At 50.5% G+C, this 16,917-nt stretch overlaps 1 protein-coding gene across 1 annotated transcript; it reads right to left on the reverse strand.

Moving 5' to 3' along the window:
• Nucleotides 1-1,869: 1,869 nt before the first annotated feature.
• Nucleotides 1,870-16,906, reverse strand: MAU2 (MAU2 sister chromatid cohesion factor). Its single transcript, XM_042891886.1, has 20 exons — nucleotides 16,861-16,906; nucleotides 16,309-16,586; nucleotides 16,209-16,226; nucleotides 15,968-16,033; nucleotides 15,364-15,459; nucleotides 14,228-14,322; nucleotides 13,698-13,725; nucleotides 13,148-13,303; nucleotides 12,861-13,007; nucleotides 12,312-12,402; nucleotides 11,895-11,998; nucleotides 10,852-10,929; nucleotides 10,348-10,413; nucleotides 9,993-10,076; nucleotides 9,584-9,633; nucleotides 9,276-9,353; nucleotides 8,729-8,840; nucleotides 8,092-8,182; nucleotides 6,660-6,787; nucleotides 1,870-5,584 (listed from the first exon to the last, which is right to left on the reverse strand). The coding sequence occupies exons 1-20, from the start codon at nucleotides 16,904-16,906 to the stop codon at nucleotides 5,510-5,512; spliced, it is 1,887 nt and encodes a 628-aa protein (XP_042747820.1). The 3' UTR covers nucleotides 1,870-5,509.
• Nucleotides 16,907-16,917: the final 11 nt, after the last annotated feature.

The following is a 16,917-nucleotide window of genomic DNA, read 5'->3' on the forward strand; positions in this document are numbered from 1 at the left end:
CCCCCGGGACCCCCCCCCCCTCTCTCCCCGTCCCCTCAGGCCGGGGGTTTCCGCCGCTGTCACGCACTTCCTCACCCCCTCGGAGCCGCCTCTCCTCCTCAGCGGGGCCCGGGCCGGACTGGGGCCGTGGGGGGAGGGGAGGCGGCTCCCTCAGGTGGCCACTGACAGGAGGCGGGCGGGGGAGGGGGCTGCGCGCGCAGGGGACCGCCTCGCGCCGGGTTCCCGCCCGCCCTCGGGGGCCCCCCGGGGGGGGGGGGCCCCCCCCGGAGGAGCGGGACTCCCGGGGTGGCGCGCGCGCCACCAACCGTCACCTCCTCGGGACGCCTTTCCCGCCCACCCCGGTTGCTAGGCAGATTTGGACAAACTTGAAGTTTCGCCCCGCCCTCTGTTCCTTTCGCCCCGCCCCCTCCGCCCGGGAGGCGGAGTGTTGGTTTTAGGGTTTTTTTTTTTTTCAAGAGAAGATTGACGGCTGCGCTGCCCAATGAGAAGTCGCGGTGGCCAATCCCTCCAGCCAATCGTGGCCACAACCCGCCTTCGGCCGGCCCCCCCATGCGAAGCCGCGAGGAATGAGGCGGGGCGATTTTATGATCGAAAGGCATGCTGACCAATAAGCTTCAAACGACGCCGCGCGAGTGGGCAACCGGCAGCCAATACGCGGGGAAGGGGCGGGGCCTGGCCGCGAGGCGCGGGGTGGAGCCGCCCCCGAGGCCGGCTGAGGTGAGGCGCTGCCCGCGGGGAGGAGCCGCGCCGCCGCCCTTCTCCGCCCGCGCAGCGCCGCCTGGGGCCCGCGATAGGGCCGGCCGCCCCCGGCTCCCCGCCCTGCCCCGGCGGCGGGCCCCGGTGAGTCATCCCGCTTCCTCCCGCGATGTAGGTCGGGGTGCGCGGGCACCGCCGGGCTCTCCGCCACGCCTCCGGTTTTAACCCTTCCGCTCCGCGGGTCGGGGCCGCCCGGCTTCGGCCGCCGTCCGAGGGGCGGTCCGGGAACCGCCGGGATCGCGCGGATCGGCCGCAGCGCCGCACCGAACGCTGCGCTCCGGGCAGCGCCAGGATCGAACAAACGTTCGCAATGAACGCAGCGTTCCGTAATTCTTTTGTTTGAAAACCCGAAGTTTTACGTTTTGCCATAAAATCGCTCCCTTCCAGCCGTCTCACAGCCCCGTTCCGGCGGTCCGGAGCTGCAGGTGCTGCTGGGGCTGCCGCGTCTCCCGAAGGAACGCCTCGATCTTCGTTCACCTCCCTGACAGCCGAAGCAGAGATCTGAAATCTCCATCGGTGACTTTTCCCGAGGCCGTTTGGGTCAAAGTTTCACGAAGCGAGCGGCTGCTTGGAACAAAACCTGTTTGGTGTGATGTGAAGGGCTGAAGGAGCGGCTCTGGAAAGGGACCGTACGGCAAAAGGTCCGAAATGTTGCTTCAAAGTTTCACTGCAGATGGATCAGCTCTAAATTTCAGATAGAAGTGTGAAAATGCCTGCCTGAACTGCTCCGGTTCTGGGCTAGAGAGGCAGAAAGCACTTTTAAACCAGATCCCGTTTGTGATGATCAAACTTGATATCCTCCCTGAGTGCACAGCTTCTGGCTTAGACCAAATTAAGAAATAACAACCCCAGCTGTTCCACCAGAAGCCTTGTTGTAACCCTGACATCTGCCAGCTTCCAGCAGTCCCTGCAATTTCCTGGCCACATCAGCCTTCAGCAGCGTGCAGAGGTGAGCAGTCAGGTCCCCCATCAGGTAATTCCGGTTCTCCTTCCAGGGCAGCAGCTCAGGTACAGCTGCAATGCAGCCCAGGTCCTGGCAGGGTGATGGGAAGGGCCCTCTTTGGGCAGCACTGCCTGCAGATGGGCTGAAGGAATCAGTATTCCACCAACTGCTAGAAGAAAATTAAACTTTATTTAAAAATTCTTCTAACGTAGAAAACGAGAGGAAACAAAGGCAAAAACGAATGCCCCCGGTTCCGTCTCATTACAGGAGTTACTGTATGTACAGCTTCAGAAAGGAGCACTGGCAGAAGGTACACATCCTACTTATGGAGCACTACAAACACTTAACAATACCTTGTACAAACCTGACGTAACATTGAAAGGTTCACTGCAGGAAACAATTAAATACAGTCGCTCAGACAGACAGTAGAAGAGCACAGACTGATGGTATTTCATCCCGAATCCTCCGTGTTCCAGGCAGCCTCGACCACCCTCCATCAGTCCCCACTGCTTTGGTGAGAAACTGCTGCGTCCCGAAGGACTGGGATCCGCGCGGGCTGGAGCTCAGCGACACAGAGAGGGAAAACAACCAAACCCTTTCTATCGCAGTTCGACTTGCTGGCACACGTGGAAAGCTGAATAAAAATCAAAGCAGTGAAGCAATGTTGTGCTGCGCCTGTAGGCGGCGTCACAGCTGAAGGCCCTGCTCGTTTAGCAGTGTACATTTTTGCACGTGTGGGACAACAGAGAAAGCTCGTGAGTTTTCTTTCTCTGTTTTTGAATTCCCTATCCCCAAAATGAATTTGATTTCACATGCACGCAGGCCTTCCTGATACCCATTCTGTAGGAAATGGCAAACACTGTTCTTCAGACTGCGTTCTCTATACATATATAAGTTTTTACACTATCTACAAAACAGTGATTAGGTGTTTCTGTTTAAGTTCGTGCTACTCATTTAAAAATACCAGAGAAAAACTGTACAGTTTCCTAAATTACATCTTTAAAAGAATAATTCTTTTTTTTTTTTTTTTTTAGAAGTTCATAAAAGACTTCGTGTTTGCTTTTATAGAGAATTAAATGATCGGACAAGAAAGATTAGAAATACATTGTTCAAATGGAGTCAGACAGACCGAGCAATTAACAGAACGTTGTTTGTAAACTGTAAACTTCTGGTTTTCTGTTCAGCTTTACATCCGCATCCAAAAATTAGGAAGAACTTCAGTCTCGAGGTCCTTGTTTTAATCTCTGCTACATACAAAAGATACTGAAAAGCACAAACTATTAAATAATTTAATATACAAGCGTAGTTAAAAAGCACTGTACATTGTAACAAATGTACACTTGAATTTCAGAGATAGAAAATCACCGAGCTATTTCCAAATTTACACGACTTCCGATAGTGTGCGATGGGGAACGGCCGAGGGCGGCTCTGCGGGCAGCAGCTCAACCGCTGCACCTGAGTTCCGCTGCATGCGAAGCAAAGCTGCCGTGTCACGGCCTGGGATCCCACCTCCATCCCACCTCCTTCCTCCTGCCGTGACAAATTGAGCCGCCGCACGCAGGCAGCGCTTCTGCTGAGGACCCGAGCGTGCCGACATCAGATGCGAGCGGACGGCCGCTGCCTCCGGGCCTCCGTTCCCTCCTGAGAACATCGGCAGGGATTTGAGCTGTGAGCGGTTTGGTTCGTGTGACGAGGAGCCGGAAATCGCAGTCCTCAGCGACGCAGCTCCCCGAGGAAGGTGAGGGCAGGAGATGCAGCTCCTGTGTGGCACCGGGGGACCTTTTCTGCTGCAAAATCTTCTTCTTGACTTCAGCCTGAACCACGGCTCGCTACAGTTGGGGTAATTTCTTAAATATTGCCTTATAGAAGCAGCACTTCTCTGGCCGACTTTTAAAGCCACTTATTGCAGTTGCCATGGGCGTCTTATCAGGTTAAGCAACAGCCTCAGATTGGGTGGCAGAGTGGAAACAAAGAGTTTGTATCATCCAAACGGGACAGTGGGAAATGCTAGAGCACTGAGTGCTGACTTGCACAGCTGCGGCCGTTCCTCACACCTCACAGGAGCTGAGCTTCAGGTGGATGGCAGCCAGGGAACACTCCATCCCAACCAACAGCATGGCGAGAGCAGCAGCTTCCATCTGCGCAGACCCTCCCTGTGTCTGATGCATCCCTGCAGCTCACAAACCTCACGGCCTTCCTTCTTCTTGGAGTTTTTAGGGAATAAAATAGACTTCAAAATAGCACTGAATTTCCTTCTGCAACCCCTTACAGCGATACTGAGGACATGTTTTGCCTACTGGAGATTTGACGAGGCCTAAAACACAGCTTCTGCAGGATCTGAATCTGAAAACGGGATCTGAATCTGCCCTGCACGTCCAGTAGGATGAGCATAAAACCCCACTGAGGGGATGAGGATGTGTCCCTTTTATGCCATTCAGTGGTTAAAACCAAAGGGTTTGAATTACAAAACGTGTCTGCGTTTGCTGTTGCTTGATAGGGGGAAGGGTTTTCCAATAGGAGGACCATTAGAGACAGGGTTCAGTCTTCCTTGAGGGGTCAAACACTTTCTCTCTCCAAAAAAAGCACACAGACCTACCAAAGGAACTCAGCTAACAGATTCCTTTCCCTTTCCCTTTTTCAACTGGGTGATAAATATGCAGAGCTACCAGGAGAGGAAAAGAAAAAACCCTACCTTTATCTGACCCTTGGAACCCTGTAAGGTCACACTGCAATGCAGCAGCCTGGCACAGCTCCATAGGATTGACAGCTTCTGTACTGTTTCCTACTGAAGGAATTTGGGCCACGCTTATCCTGCTTCAGGACAGCTGCAGAGGCACGGGGAGACCAAGGAGCTCAAAAAAGGGAGATAAAACAGAGGGGCCAACACAGAAATACTTTTTTTGCTAAGCTCAACCCTCTTGCTTCTATGGGAACTGGCTTCAACCACCTCGCTGAGCTGAACCCTCACTGGTAGAAATCGTTAAGGCACACACACTGCCTTGCCTTGGTGAGGCTGCAGGATGCTAAAAGCTGGGCCAAAATGAGAAGAAATCTCCTCCTCTGGTACAAATCGCTACAAAACAACGGAGATGAGGGAGCTGCAGTTCTGGTTCTGCCTCACCAGCAGTGCAGGGACACGGAAGGGAGACCCTGATGGGGACAGCGGTGGCACAGACTGACACACACTGACAGCCCCAGGCTGAGGGATGTGCAGCTCTGCTCCTGCCAAGGAAGTGAGAGCCGCATCCCTCCGCCCTCAGCGCTGCAAGGCGGCTCGCGAGAACCAAGCATCAAACTTTAGGGCACCTACAGCCAGTCAGCATTGAATCCCGTTGTTCCCAGGAGCAGAAGGGCACAGAAGATGTTAAAACTGGCATGCATTGTAACTCAGGGAAGGTTTGAGCACTTACAGCTGGCATTCCGAACTGTGCAAGTCCTCTCAACTCTCTGTGACAAATTAAAAACCCAAGTCTAACAGCTTAAGGAACGAGCGTCCTTTGGACTAAACCTTACTTCTCAGTAAGAGGAAAACAGATTAAAACCAGTAGGTATATACACTCTAGCTGTATATTCACACACGTTATGTAAAAGTAGCTCAAAATGCCCTTCTCACTTTGCAAGTCTATGAAATGTATGTTGTCTTTATGCAGTTTCCTACAAGGCCCTCGCTAGAAGAGGAATTTGCTGCCTTTTCTTTGAAGAAAAGATTTTGCAATGAGTTTTTCTCCTTTTTTTTTTTTTTTTGGCTTTTTTTTTTGTTTGTTTCTTTGTTGGTTTGTTTCTTATTAAACACACTGTCCTGATTGTGTTTCACAGGAGACTGGCCAGGCTGGTGGTGGGTCCGTTCTGTGCCTGGAACTGTACGGGAGGTGGTCCGTCTGTCCACTGCAAGATAACAAACAGCATGAAAACCCTCCAGCCACCACCTGGGAAGGGGAGGAGCAGCAGCAAGGCCAGAGGATGGAGCTGCCCACACACATGGAGGTCATCACTGATTTCATGACAAGCTGAGCGTCAGGTTGGACTCTGTCACACACATGGAGCAGGGGAAACTGTGGCTTGCACGAATGACAGACCTCAATTCAGATGCTTCTGAGCCCATTCTACACTGCAGCTGTAGGGTTTCCAGAGTGAATAAAAGCCTCTGGTTCTCACCCGTTTCATGCTTTCCTCTCAGATTTATCAAAATCTCCTGAAATAGGCAGATTTCATGGGTTTTAATCCTCCTCCACCTCCACATTTTTAATCTAGCATGGATTACGCATAAGCCAGCAATGGCAAACAAAGTCAGCAGAGCACGGAGCTCAGGGGGACAGGCTGTGGGCATCACCAACACGGGCTGCACAGCACACCATCCCTCTGCAGCCAAAGCAATCGGCTTCTTCCTGGCAAAAGCCTTTTTTTCCTCCCACGAAGGGAATGTTAGGAAAAGATGTCAGGTTTCCTCGCCTCCCAAATTCCCAATCCCAAATGGAGGTTATTTTGGTCTAAAAGAATGGACCGTCTTTCACCCTTGCTGAATTCCAGTATAAGAGAGCACTTTGATATTTGTGAACAACGTGAAAAGTGAGAAGTCCAAAATAGGAACCCCTTAAGGTAGCAGCTAAACAGACATCAAACGTCATTAGCTGGAAATTCAGATTTATGGATAAAGGTGAAAACCCACAAACACTAAAATTATATCAATAGAAACCATTCTTAGAGCAGTACTCAAAGCATTCCCCAGAAGAAGGGGATCTGAACATTAAAATGAAACCTGAGAATACATTAATTTTCTTTCAAAAGTAGCAGCTCTCACCCAAACGAAGTGGCTACCTGCTACAAAAGGCATTGAAAGAAAGTTCTGGAGTGCCAACAAAACCACTGGAGGAAACAAAGACCTCACAGGGATATCAAAGGAAAGCAAAGCACGTTGTCCTGCCTCAACAGCGCTCATAACCAGGAGATGAAGATTGCTTACCGTGATTAAATTGTGTTCTGGAAGACTGCAGGCTTCAATGTGGTCCTGGAGGAGCTGCTGGGAGAAGTTCTGATGCATCTGTGCTGCCTCGTGTGCATCCATTGCGTTTCCACAGGCTTTGTTCAGGTCTGCAGGACAAGAGCTTCATTTACTCCCTGAGAACCACTGTTCAGACTTCTGTGTGACACAACTCTTCCCTTACAGTAATGAATGAATGATTTAAACTGCCAAGACATCAAGGCCACCCCGCTCAGAACAGGCAGGGGCAATGAAGAACCCGAGCCCTTCCTCCTTCCAACAGGCCTGGCAGCACACAGGATTCGATGTTATTTCAGTTTCCAATCATTCAAATAACACTAATTGGACGAGGAGGAAAGCGCCTCCTTACCCACACTCTCACTCTGTGATCTGGCACCATCTAGTGGGAACGAGGGCTGGTTTGGAGCACGCACCTCACAGCAGCACTTGAGTTATTCTCCCTCCTCGTTGCCCTTTGCTTTCAGGCCCTCACAGCCTGCTGCTCTGCCCATCCCCAATGCAGGTCCTACTGTCTCCTGTGTTTGCTCAGCCAGATTTCAGACTGGTAACACACCGAGCGTTGCAATGTTAGCTAACGGGGTTAAGAAGCATAGAGGCGAGGGCTGAGACACAGCTCCTGTTGGTGAACAAGTGCTGGCATTCCACTGCTCCTGATGGAGCATCTCTTCTCCAAAAGAGAATCTAGCAGTTCTATGGGAAAGCTCTTAAAAAACCAAAGCAGAATGGGAATGGTGCCTCCGTGACAGAAGCAGCAATGGCTGAACAAGGGGCAGCCTTTCATCTACAGCAGATTCATCATCATTGCTGGCACGTTTCGTATGTCAGCCACCACTTGGAAACGAGTTATTTCCATTGCCTGGAAGCAGTTTTGCAGCACAGGCAGTAGCAAAGCAGAACATAAGCCTGGCCCAGTGCTTGGTTTACAGCACCATCCTTGCACCAAACACGACAGCTTAATGGAAACTGAAAGTGCGGGGTGAGTTCTTGGAAAAGGGGCAGAGTTACTGCTTTATTTTCTAGTGAAAGCAAATCAATTGCAGCATTAATGCTGACAGTCTGCCAAGAAGCTGGTCAATATCTGAACAAAGCATCCTGGGGCCCATGTAAGTCAGATTAAACAATATTTATGTATGAGTGATACAGCAGCCTCCTGTATTTATTAAGGCCCCCACGTAGAAGCAAAGCTTAATAAAATGTTTACTACAGCAAGAGCTGCAGTCAGAGCAAAGCAACAACAGCATGGATGCTGCCTGGCTGTAACCTGGAGCCCTTCCCATGCAGTCACAGCATTCTGCACAGCCAGGCACCCAGTCTGCACAGTGAGCATCTCCACACTGACCCCAGAGAGCAGCAACAGATCTTTGCCACTTCTGAATGTGTTTTCCTCACTCACCTCTCAGCAGAGCTGAAGACCACAGCTGCACAGACATATCCGGGATCTTGCTTGCAAGCTGCATGGCTGGCACTACCATATTATTACTTTCCTGGTGAAGAGCAGACATCAACATCAAAGAAGTATTTTTTCCCCTTGCAAATATGTAATATATTGAAGAGAGGCTGAATTTGAGACTGAAATTTTGCCTAATTTAATTGCTAGCTGGCAAGCTGAAATCTTAACGGGACAATAACCCAAACATCATCTAAAGCTGTCTGGAGTTTTGCTGCGTCCTAGGAATGATGTTGTCTGTCCTGTGCAAGATAACAGAAATATTTCACACATTCTGGCATATGATGAGAATTCAGAAGAGCTCACACCCACAATTCCTCCCAAACCATCCCACTGCATGACGCCCCTTGTCCTTCATTCTCTTCTTTTGTTTCCCCTGAGTGATTTCAGGCATCTCTACAACAGGAGTCAAACACTGCTGCTCTGTTAAAGAGTTGCTCAGCGTGCACCAATGGTGTCATGTCCTACCAGCTCCCAGTGGGGCACCTCCATACAAACACTCCTAAACACAACTCGAGGAAGCGCCCCGATTTGGCAAATCAATGCTCAGACACACGGTAGCAGCAGACACACGAAGGCTCACCCTGTGATTCCCTAACACGTAGAATATATGGCCCAGGAGCACCAGGGAACATGCTGTCAATCGATTCAAATCTTCTGCATTTGACATTTTCAGCGTCTCTCGCAAAAACCTCCTGCCAACACACAGCACAACACGAAGCACTGAACCAAAATCTGCTTTCCCTGAGGTTTTTAAGAAATGTCATTAAGAACCCAATGAACCCCATCAGCAAATAGGAGCACCCAGGAATAACCGTGTGCTGCAGGTGACTTTAAAGCCCAAAACGCTCCGTTCCCAACCTCACCTCTCATTTAGCAAGAAGGATTTGAACACATCCCCCTTTGAAAAGCCTTTCTTTCAGATGGGCCACTGCAGAACACCACGCAAGTGTTTCTCAGAGCAAAAGAGATGTAAAACAGTCTTTGCCTCAAGCGAAACAGGAGGCTGGCTAAACCCACAGGGAACCCAGGAGGTTGGAAAGCAAAGCCTCCGGGTTCTCATGTTGAGTTTAAATCCTGATCTGGATTTTCCTCCTCCCCACCTTCCAGGCGCAGCGCTTCGTACTCACTTTGCCTCGTTGTATCTTCCTTGGAAGAAGGAGAACAGACCTCGGATATAGAAAGCTGCTGCTCGAAGGCAGTGGGAGCTACAAACAAAGCACAACATTGACACTGAGGGACTGCAGTGACAAACAGCACGGTCACGTTGTGAGGGATTGAGCCCCATAACCAAACCTCTGCACAAAACGTTTAACACACAGTCAGAGCTTCTACCTTGAAAAGAAGAGGATTATTCTGTTTTCTTTGAATAAAGCCCGATACAAAGCCAGTATTACCATCATCAGTGCAACATCAGCACAGTTTCTGGAACTCTCACCTCACAGGAAAATTGTGGTCTGGATTTATCCTTTCCAATAAGCTGTAAAGCTACAAAGTGAGAGGGGAAAAAAGACAATCAGTGCTTCTGACACACAGCTGATGGTTTAGACAGCAAGAATCTGACACAAGGTGCACCTCGCATCAGAACGTTCAAGTCACTACAAACACACTGAAAATGTCCATTCTGGTCCTAGAATCGAGTTTTATACAAGAGATGACCTTTGAAACGTCATAAAAATTACTATGAACTGTTCATACTTCCTCAGAAAATCCTTAGCTGTCATTTAACTCAACTGCTCCAGACCCAAATGCTGTCTCAGGTTTGTTTGTTAGTCCAAACCAGGAAGGAACCATGCAGAAAAGGGAAACTTGTGCAGAGCTGCAGGCAGGCTGCAGTGAGCGCTCACCTCCTGGTGCCGGTTGCCTTCCCTGATGTACACACTGGCCAAGTTTGTCACAATGAATGCCCACAGCTCCTGGTGTGTAGTGAGCTAAAACAAAGCACAGCCAAAATACTTCAGCACCCAGCCCAGAATTACTTCAACCCATCTTTAATACACACAGAAAGAAAGAAAGAAAACGCTCAGATTTGACGCCTGATTTTTTTAGCTACCAACAAATTCTCCCTGTCCTGAAACCTGGTCAGCAGAGGAAAATCTGAACTAATGCAATTAATACAGTCTTCAGACGTTCGGCCTCACCTATCTGGTGCCCCACACAATCACAAGCCCAGCCACCATATTGTGAGAAGAAAAACCTTACCCTCAGTGCTGTAGTAAACTGTGCTTCTGCATTGTCCATGCAATTAACAGAAATGCAGTAGAGCCCCTGTAGAAGACATGATGTTGTTAAGGTAACAGCATGTTGTTCCAAGCCCAGAATGCCAAGAAGGCAAGCATGCCCAGAAATCAGCATATCTGGCTGAAAAAAGGCTCTTAATTTCTTACAACTTTCAAACAGCAATGCTGCTCCTATTTGTCCCCACACCCAGTTCCCACAGCATGCTCTGAGAAACAGGCAGTGCATCTCCTGTGTATTTACACTGCATACCAGTTCTCATGGCACAGGACACTTTAAAAGGGGATTTTAGACTCTGACAGCAGAGCTGGCTGTGAGTCCCCACAGCAGGACAGGCAAACAGCAAAGCAAACTCCATTGCTCAGCAGGAAATTCTGCTGCCTGCGTCACTGTGACCTCACAGCTGGTGACTGTTCAATGCATGGGCCTCAAAGAGTCACACGTTTCCCTCTCATCACAGACACTTACTAACAGAGTGTGCAGCTGGGCAGCGTGATTAGAAAACAGCCTGGGAGACTGCTGGCAGAGCTGGCAGACTTGTGAGATCTGTTAGGAAAAAAACAACCCATTTCAGACATTCCTCTGCTTTGATGTATGCCCTCTGTCCACCTCACTGCACCGCACACAGCACTCAGTAAGCGACCGCTTCCAGGACCCGGTGCTGCTCTTCAGTGATGGCAGAGCCAGCTGTGCCTTGGGCTGAGGGATGTGCTGCTCTGTGCACGCTCCTCCCACACTCACACACACACACACACAGGAACTGGTTTGGAACGATCTGCTTTGCTGCAGCTCTGCCATACGGTGGCACCACCTGCAAACAAATGCCAGATCTGCTCGGAAATGCTCAGATTCTGTGCTGACCCACAATGGAAAAAGCTGGAATCAAACTCTTCCAAAGGGAACGTGCCTGCGAGGAGCACTGAGAGCCCAGCACTGCTCTTTTAGCTGATTTTCCCCCAAACACATTCACGTGAAGGCTGACAACAGAGGCTGAGATGATGCAGCAGCATATCCTATAAATAAGGGGCAGACAGGAATTAAAAATGCTTGGGAGGACAGAAAGAAAGCGCAGTGTACTCCTGCATTAGAGAACTGTCCCCCTTCTTTTTTCCCCTTGATTTAAGAGGAAGAAAGGACAGAAAGTCAGAGAGCCTTAAAGACAGAGGAGGAGGAGGACAGGAACACTACGAGGAAATGAAAGGGGAAGAGTTAAGAGCTGCCCTCAGCCCTGAATGGAGGGAGAAGACACCAGGCCATCTGCGACCAGGAAGAAGGGATGACTTCTGGCCACTGCTCAGCACCTGTCAAGCCCACCAGCAACTCCGAAGCGTTGGTGAATGAAACAAATTAAGAGCTGGCTAATTACCAAGCACCATCAGGCCTGATGGCATTCGTTAGCTTAGCACTGCTGGAACCCCCATCTGAGCCCAAGAATCCTTCTTAAAACACAATCTCACAAGTCATTACTGCACACATCCCCAGCTAAGGAAATGCTTGAAGCCTGTGTTTACCTCCTGCAACGCTGTGGCTTTGTGTCCTGTGACAAGCCGACACATGATGATGTGTTCCAACAAAATAACTTGGAAAGATGACAAGATAGGACTGCAGTCCAACACTGAAGAGGGAACAAAGGGAATCTGGTAAGTTTAGTTAAGGCAATACGAACAGCCACAGCACACAGAGCCTCCTGCACCCAGCCAGCTCCCTATAGTGCAGGTGGCTCAGCACAAAGAGCTGTTTGTGCAAATTCCAATTTCTGCATTCAGAAAATCAAAGTAAGCACCCAGCACAGTTCTCAGATACAGCAGAAACAGACAGGAAGGCCGTCCCAGAGAGCTGGAAAGGTCTGCTGGTTTCTTTTTTAATTTAAATTAGCAACAAGTAATGGAATCTCACAGCATCAGCCAAATTCTCATCCTTATACTTACTTTTTAGCTTCTCCAGCTGCATGAGTGCTTTGTCTGTGTACTTCTGAGCCTTCTCCAGGTACCCTGCTTGCATGGAATGCATCACTGTCACCTGCCAGGGGACACAGGAAAGATTACAAAACATTTCCTTTGCAGAGGAGAGCTCTGAGCGTTCACACAACTCCTCAGGCACTCATTTTAAGCTAAGGCTTTATATCAATTAACAACAAAATGACATGCAAGAAGTGGGGCAACCAGTTTCAGGAAGGTGAAGTCAAGTTTGCTCTTCTGTTAATAAAAATAAGCCAACAGAAAATCAAACCTTCCCCTAGAATTATCTGGCTTGATATTAATGAAGCTTTATTCCAGCTCCCAGGTTTCTCACACAGTCTTTGCAAACACTGACGTCACTGAAAGCAATTTTCTCACAGATGCTGTGTCAGAATCAAACTGTCAGCGCAATGCAAAGCAGCGCACGCTTTGCAGAATCAATCACTGCTGCTTTCAGACCACTTTTAAGCAATTCCTCATTCATCAGCAATCTGCATGAAGTAAAGAAGAGCTGCTCACCAAGTAGACAAGCACACACATGTGTTCCTTGGGCAGCCAGTGAAAGAGATCCGCAGGGTTGCTGGGCAGAATCTCATCATCGTGTAGCGTGGATATGGTCTGAATGCACTGCTGAAGCTGCTTCAGACACGGCTTCACACTCTTCACCTGCACAAGATGATGCATTTCAGACACAGCTCTGCACCCCACTCACCTGAACGCTCACTGAGCTGAGAAAACCTGCCAAGCAACGAATAATCTGCACTCATGAACTCAAGTCAGGCCCAGCTCTCGCAGTCTGCACGCACCTGCCCAGCATCCAGGTAATGTGTGACCTGCAGGACCAAGAAGAACACACGCAACGACTCCTTCTGGATGGGGTTTCCTTGCCAATTTTCAACTATCTGCCCACACAGGGTAAGGAGAGGGTGCACCTCCTGCAGCTTCCGTTCCATCAGAAGGAGCTGTAATTCGAAACACAAATCAATGTTGTGCTTGGCAGTTCAGACTCTCAAAGACCAAAGTCACACTGAAATCCATTCTTTCCAATACAACTGGACTCAAAGGCCTCTATTTGCAAAAGCAGGTTTTTCATCCTGAATTCCAAGGGTCCCAATGACAATTCACAGTTAGAAACCACACATTTGTCATCATTTATAACAGGAAGCAGAGGAACCCATTCACAAGAGCCCTACAGACTTGAGGCTTATTGTGGGCCCATTCAGTTCTGTGCTCACACAAACAGAACACACAGAGCACAGATGATACCTCAAAATAACCAACTGACAGTCAGATAAGTTGCATTCTCTTCTAGCTTGTACCACACTAGTTAAAAATTTAGAAGCCCATCCAACTCACCATTCCCTTGCTTAGCAGAAACAGTGCTCTGAAATGAAACAAAATAAGGTCATAATCCAAAGGAAACACAAGATCCCCCCTAAAACCCCCCCACATTTAAAAGCCAGATGGCAAGGTCCGATCCCAGCACCAGGAGCCACAAAGCCAACCTCTCAGCTTTGTGCCCTCAGACCATCCCAGCTGCAGTAGCTGCTAAGGTCAAACCAAGGCTAATGGAAAATCTTTTGCTGATAAAGACAGTAAACAAAGTTCAGTATGGAAAACAACAACAACAAAAAGCCAGGTCTTAGCAGACATCATTGATTTTCACAGGAAAATTAGAGCTGAACAAACTCTCAGATCTAAGAGAGCACTCAGAAATATTGGTTTGCCTGTAAAACCCACGTGGCAACCAGAGGCCACATCTCTAATTTACTCACAGACAGAACAGAAGAGGAGAACGGAGGAGAACAGAGGAGAACAAATCCAAATAAGAACAACCCAAAACATCCCTTGAGAGAAGGACAAAACCACAGCTGGGAGGAACTCACCTGGTATACTCTGACCCCACCACCCGGGCATACTCTGCTCCCACTCCCAAAAGGTCACACGCAGATACCAAATCCTTTTCAAGAGTATGAAGTTGCTGAAATGAAAAGAGGCCAGAAAAGGTCAGCGTTCCTTAATGAGTCTAATAATCCTTTTTTTTTTGTAATGTAATTACTTCTGTGTTTTACATGCGATAACTGCTAAACTGACACATTAATTACTTTGTCTCATTCTGGACTCGTCTTCCAGGAGCACTTTGCATTCTCCAGAAAAAGCCTGTGACATTTCAGAAGGAATTTCTCAGCCAGGTTTCATACCCTCAAGTTGCTGCAATTTACTGAGAGTACGTGCAGAGCAGGGAGGATCGATTCAGACACAACCAACCTCAGACAGACACACAAGGAATGCTCCCCAGGAGGAGGAGCAGAGGGATTCTGCAATGCACGACTCAGGTGATGAGGAAGGGATGGCACAGCCTGCAGAGCAGCCTTCCCTCCCTCCAATCTCCCAAATTTCAGATGTTTTCCAGACTCAGGTAGAGAGCCACACAAGGGCAGAAGAACACCACTGAGGCAGTGCGACATACAGACCCTTGTGGTCAAGCAAAAGCCAGAAAGGAAATACCACACAGAAAAGAAATCAGCAAAGAATGTCAAGCTCCAAGAAAGGATCCCATTCAGTGGGAGGCACCGAGAAAAAACATTTAAGCTTCTTGTGAGTACTCAGGCATTTACTCATTGCAAAGCAAACATTTGTCCTTTAATCGATAGGAAAGGCTCTGCTCAGTGTTCCCAAACTACATAAAGGAGCTCAGCAGTTCCTTTTCAAGGAAGTTGGTCTGCTTGTTTAAGCTCATCAGGAAGGGGGGGAAACACAAGTACAGGTGACTTAAGAAGCCATCAAACAGAAACTGCTTGCTAGCCAGCCCTCTTTCACAGAGCACCTCAAAAGAGCAATTAAATCCCTCAAATCTGTCTCTCCACTGATGACTGGAAAAAATAAAGAACCACAACACCGTCATTACGTGAAGGACCTCACAAAGAGGTGTCCAACATCTTTCACATAACACAGTTTTACAGCCATTTTTCCAGCCACAGTGCTACACAGAACTCCCAATTAGCAACAGGACGTCACTCACTGCAAGTTGGAAAAGCAGCCTACAGTGCCAGTATGGAGTCTGCTGTGAGATCTGGATGGCCTTGCGTAACAGAGGCTTCGCTGTGTCCACCGAGTTCTGAAACAGAAACACACACCCAAATCAGCACAAGAGCCAGGCCGGCCTTCTGAACAAGATGCGTTCTGTGCTGATCCTCAACCAAAGCCTCCCAAGTCAGGAAATTTAAAATAGGAAAAGTAACCCAAGTAGGCTTTTAACATCCAAGACCACACAACAATAAGTCTGCTCAAAGGCATCAGACTATTCAGCTTCTTTGACGACTGTTCCACTATTCCCAGCACTGTAAGAGAGGCACTCCGGCCCTCTGAGCACCTCGTGTTACAAAAGTCCACGGCTTTCCCGAGCTGAGGGCACAGAAGCCGATGCAGTATTCCAGGTGGGGCCACACGAGGGCAGAGCAGAGGGGCACAACAACCCCTCCCTCGTCCCGCTGCCACTTCTCCATCGATGCGGGCCAGGATACAGCCGGCAAACCCCTTTGATAACAAACGCACCCCGCACGGAGAGCAAAGGCACAGCAGCAGACGGAGCCCCGTGCCGCCTCCAGCAACACCGCAGCACTCACCTCCTGGCAGTACAGCTCGGACAGCAGGCTGGCTGCCTCGAACTTCACGTCCTCAAACTGCGGGATCTGACAACATCTGAGTTAAGTAAAAACTCAAAGCGGCACCCCCAATCCTTACTGTAACACACGCGTTAAGAAAGCAGCCCGCAGCCGCACGAGGACGTTAAAGAACTCGGGACTCGCTCCCCGTCCCAGCGCCGGGCCTCATCTGGGGCGACTTCAGGCGGACACCAAAGGATACCTGCTGCGAGATCAGCCACTGCAAGAGAACACGGCGGTCAGCTCAGCGCTCAGCGCCCAGCGCCCCGCAGCGCCCCTCCCCCCGCGGCCCCCCCGCTCACCGCTTTCTCCAGGTGCCCCCGGGCCTGCTCCCCGTTCCGGGTGTGGTGGTAGAGCACGGAGCCGAGCTGGAGGTGCGTGCGGGCCTCCATGCGGGCCGGGGGCTTGCGGGGCAGCACGGCCTGCAGGCAGTGCACGCACAGCCGGACCTTGGGCGGGCTGGAGGTGCGGAAGTGCTCGGCCAGGCCCAGCAGCGCCAGGTACCACGACTCCCCCCCGCCCCCGGCCGCACCGCCGCCCGACCCCGACCCCGGGCCGGGCCCGGCTCCCCCTGCGCCGCCTCCTCCTCCGCCGCCCGCGCCCCCTCCGCCGCCCCCCGCCTCCCCGGAGCCCGCGGCGCCGCCCGCCGCCGGCTGGGGCTGCTGCTGTGGAGGCGGCTGCTGCTGAGGCGCCGCTCCGCCCGCCGCGCCCGCCGCCACCGCCGCCATCTCAGGGCCGCCGCGACAACACGGGCGGGGGGGGGGGAGGAAGGGGCGGGCCGGGTGGGCGGGAGCGGCGCGCGCGCGGGGCGACGGGAACTGCAGTCCACCGAGGGCGGGGCGGAAGTGACGTACGGGCGGGTGGCGGAAACGCCGCCGCGCTAGGGTTTGTGGGAGTCATAGTCCGAGCGC

This window comes from Lagopus leucura, unplaced genomic scaffold (genome assembly GCF_019238085.1).
Source record: "Lagopus leucura isolate 7727_CA_CO unplaced genomic scaffold, USGS_WTPT01 145-27_obj-0_obj, whole genome shotgun sequence".
NCBI classification, from domain to species: domain Eukaryota; kingdom Metazoa; phylum Chordata; class Aves; order Galliformes; family Phasianidae; genus Lagopus; species Lagopus leucura.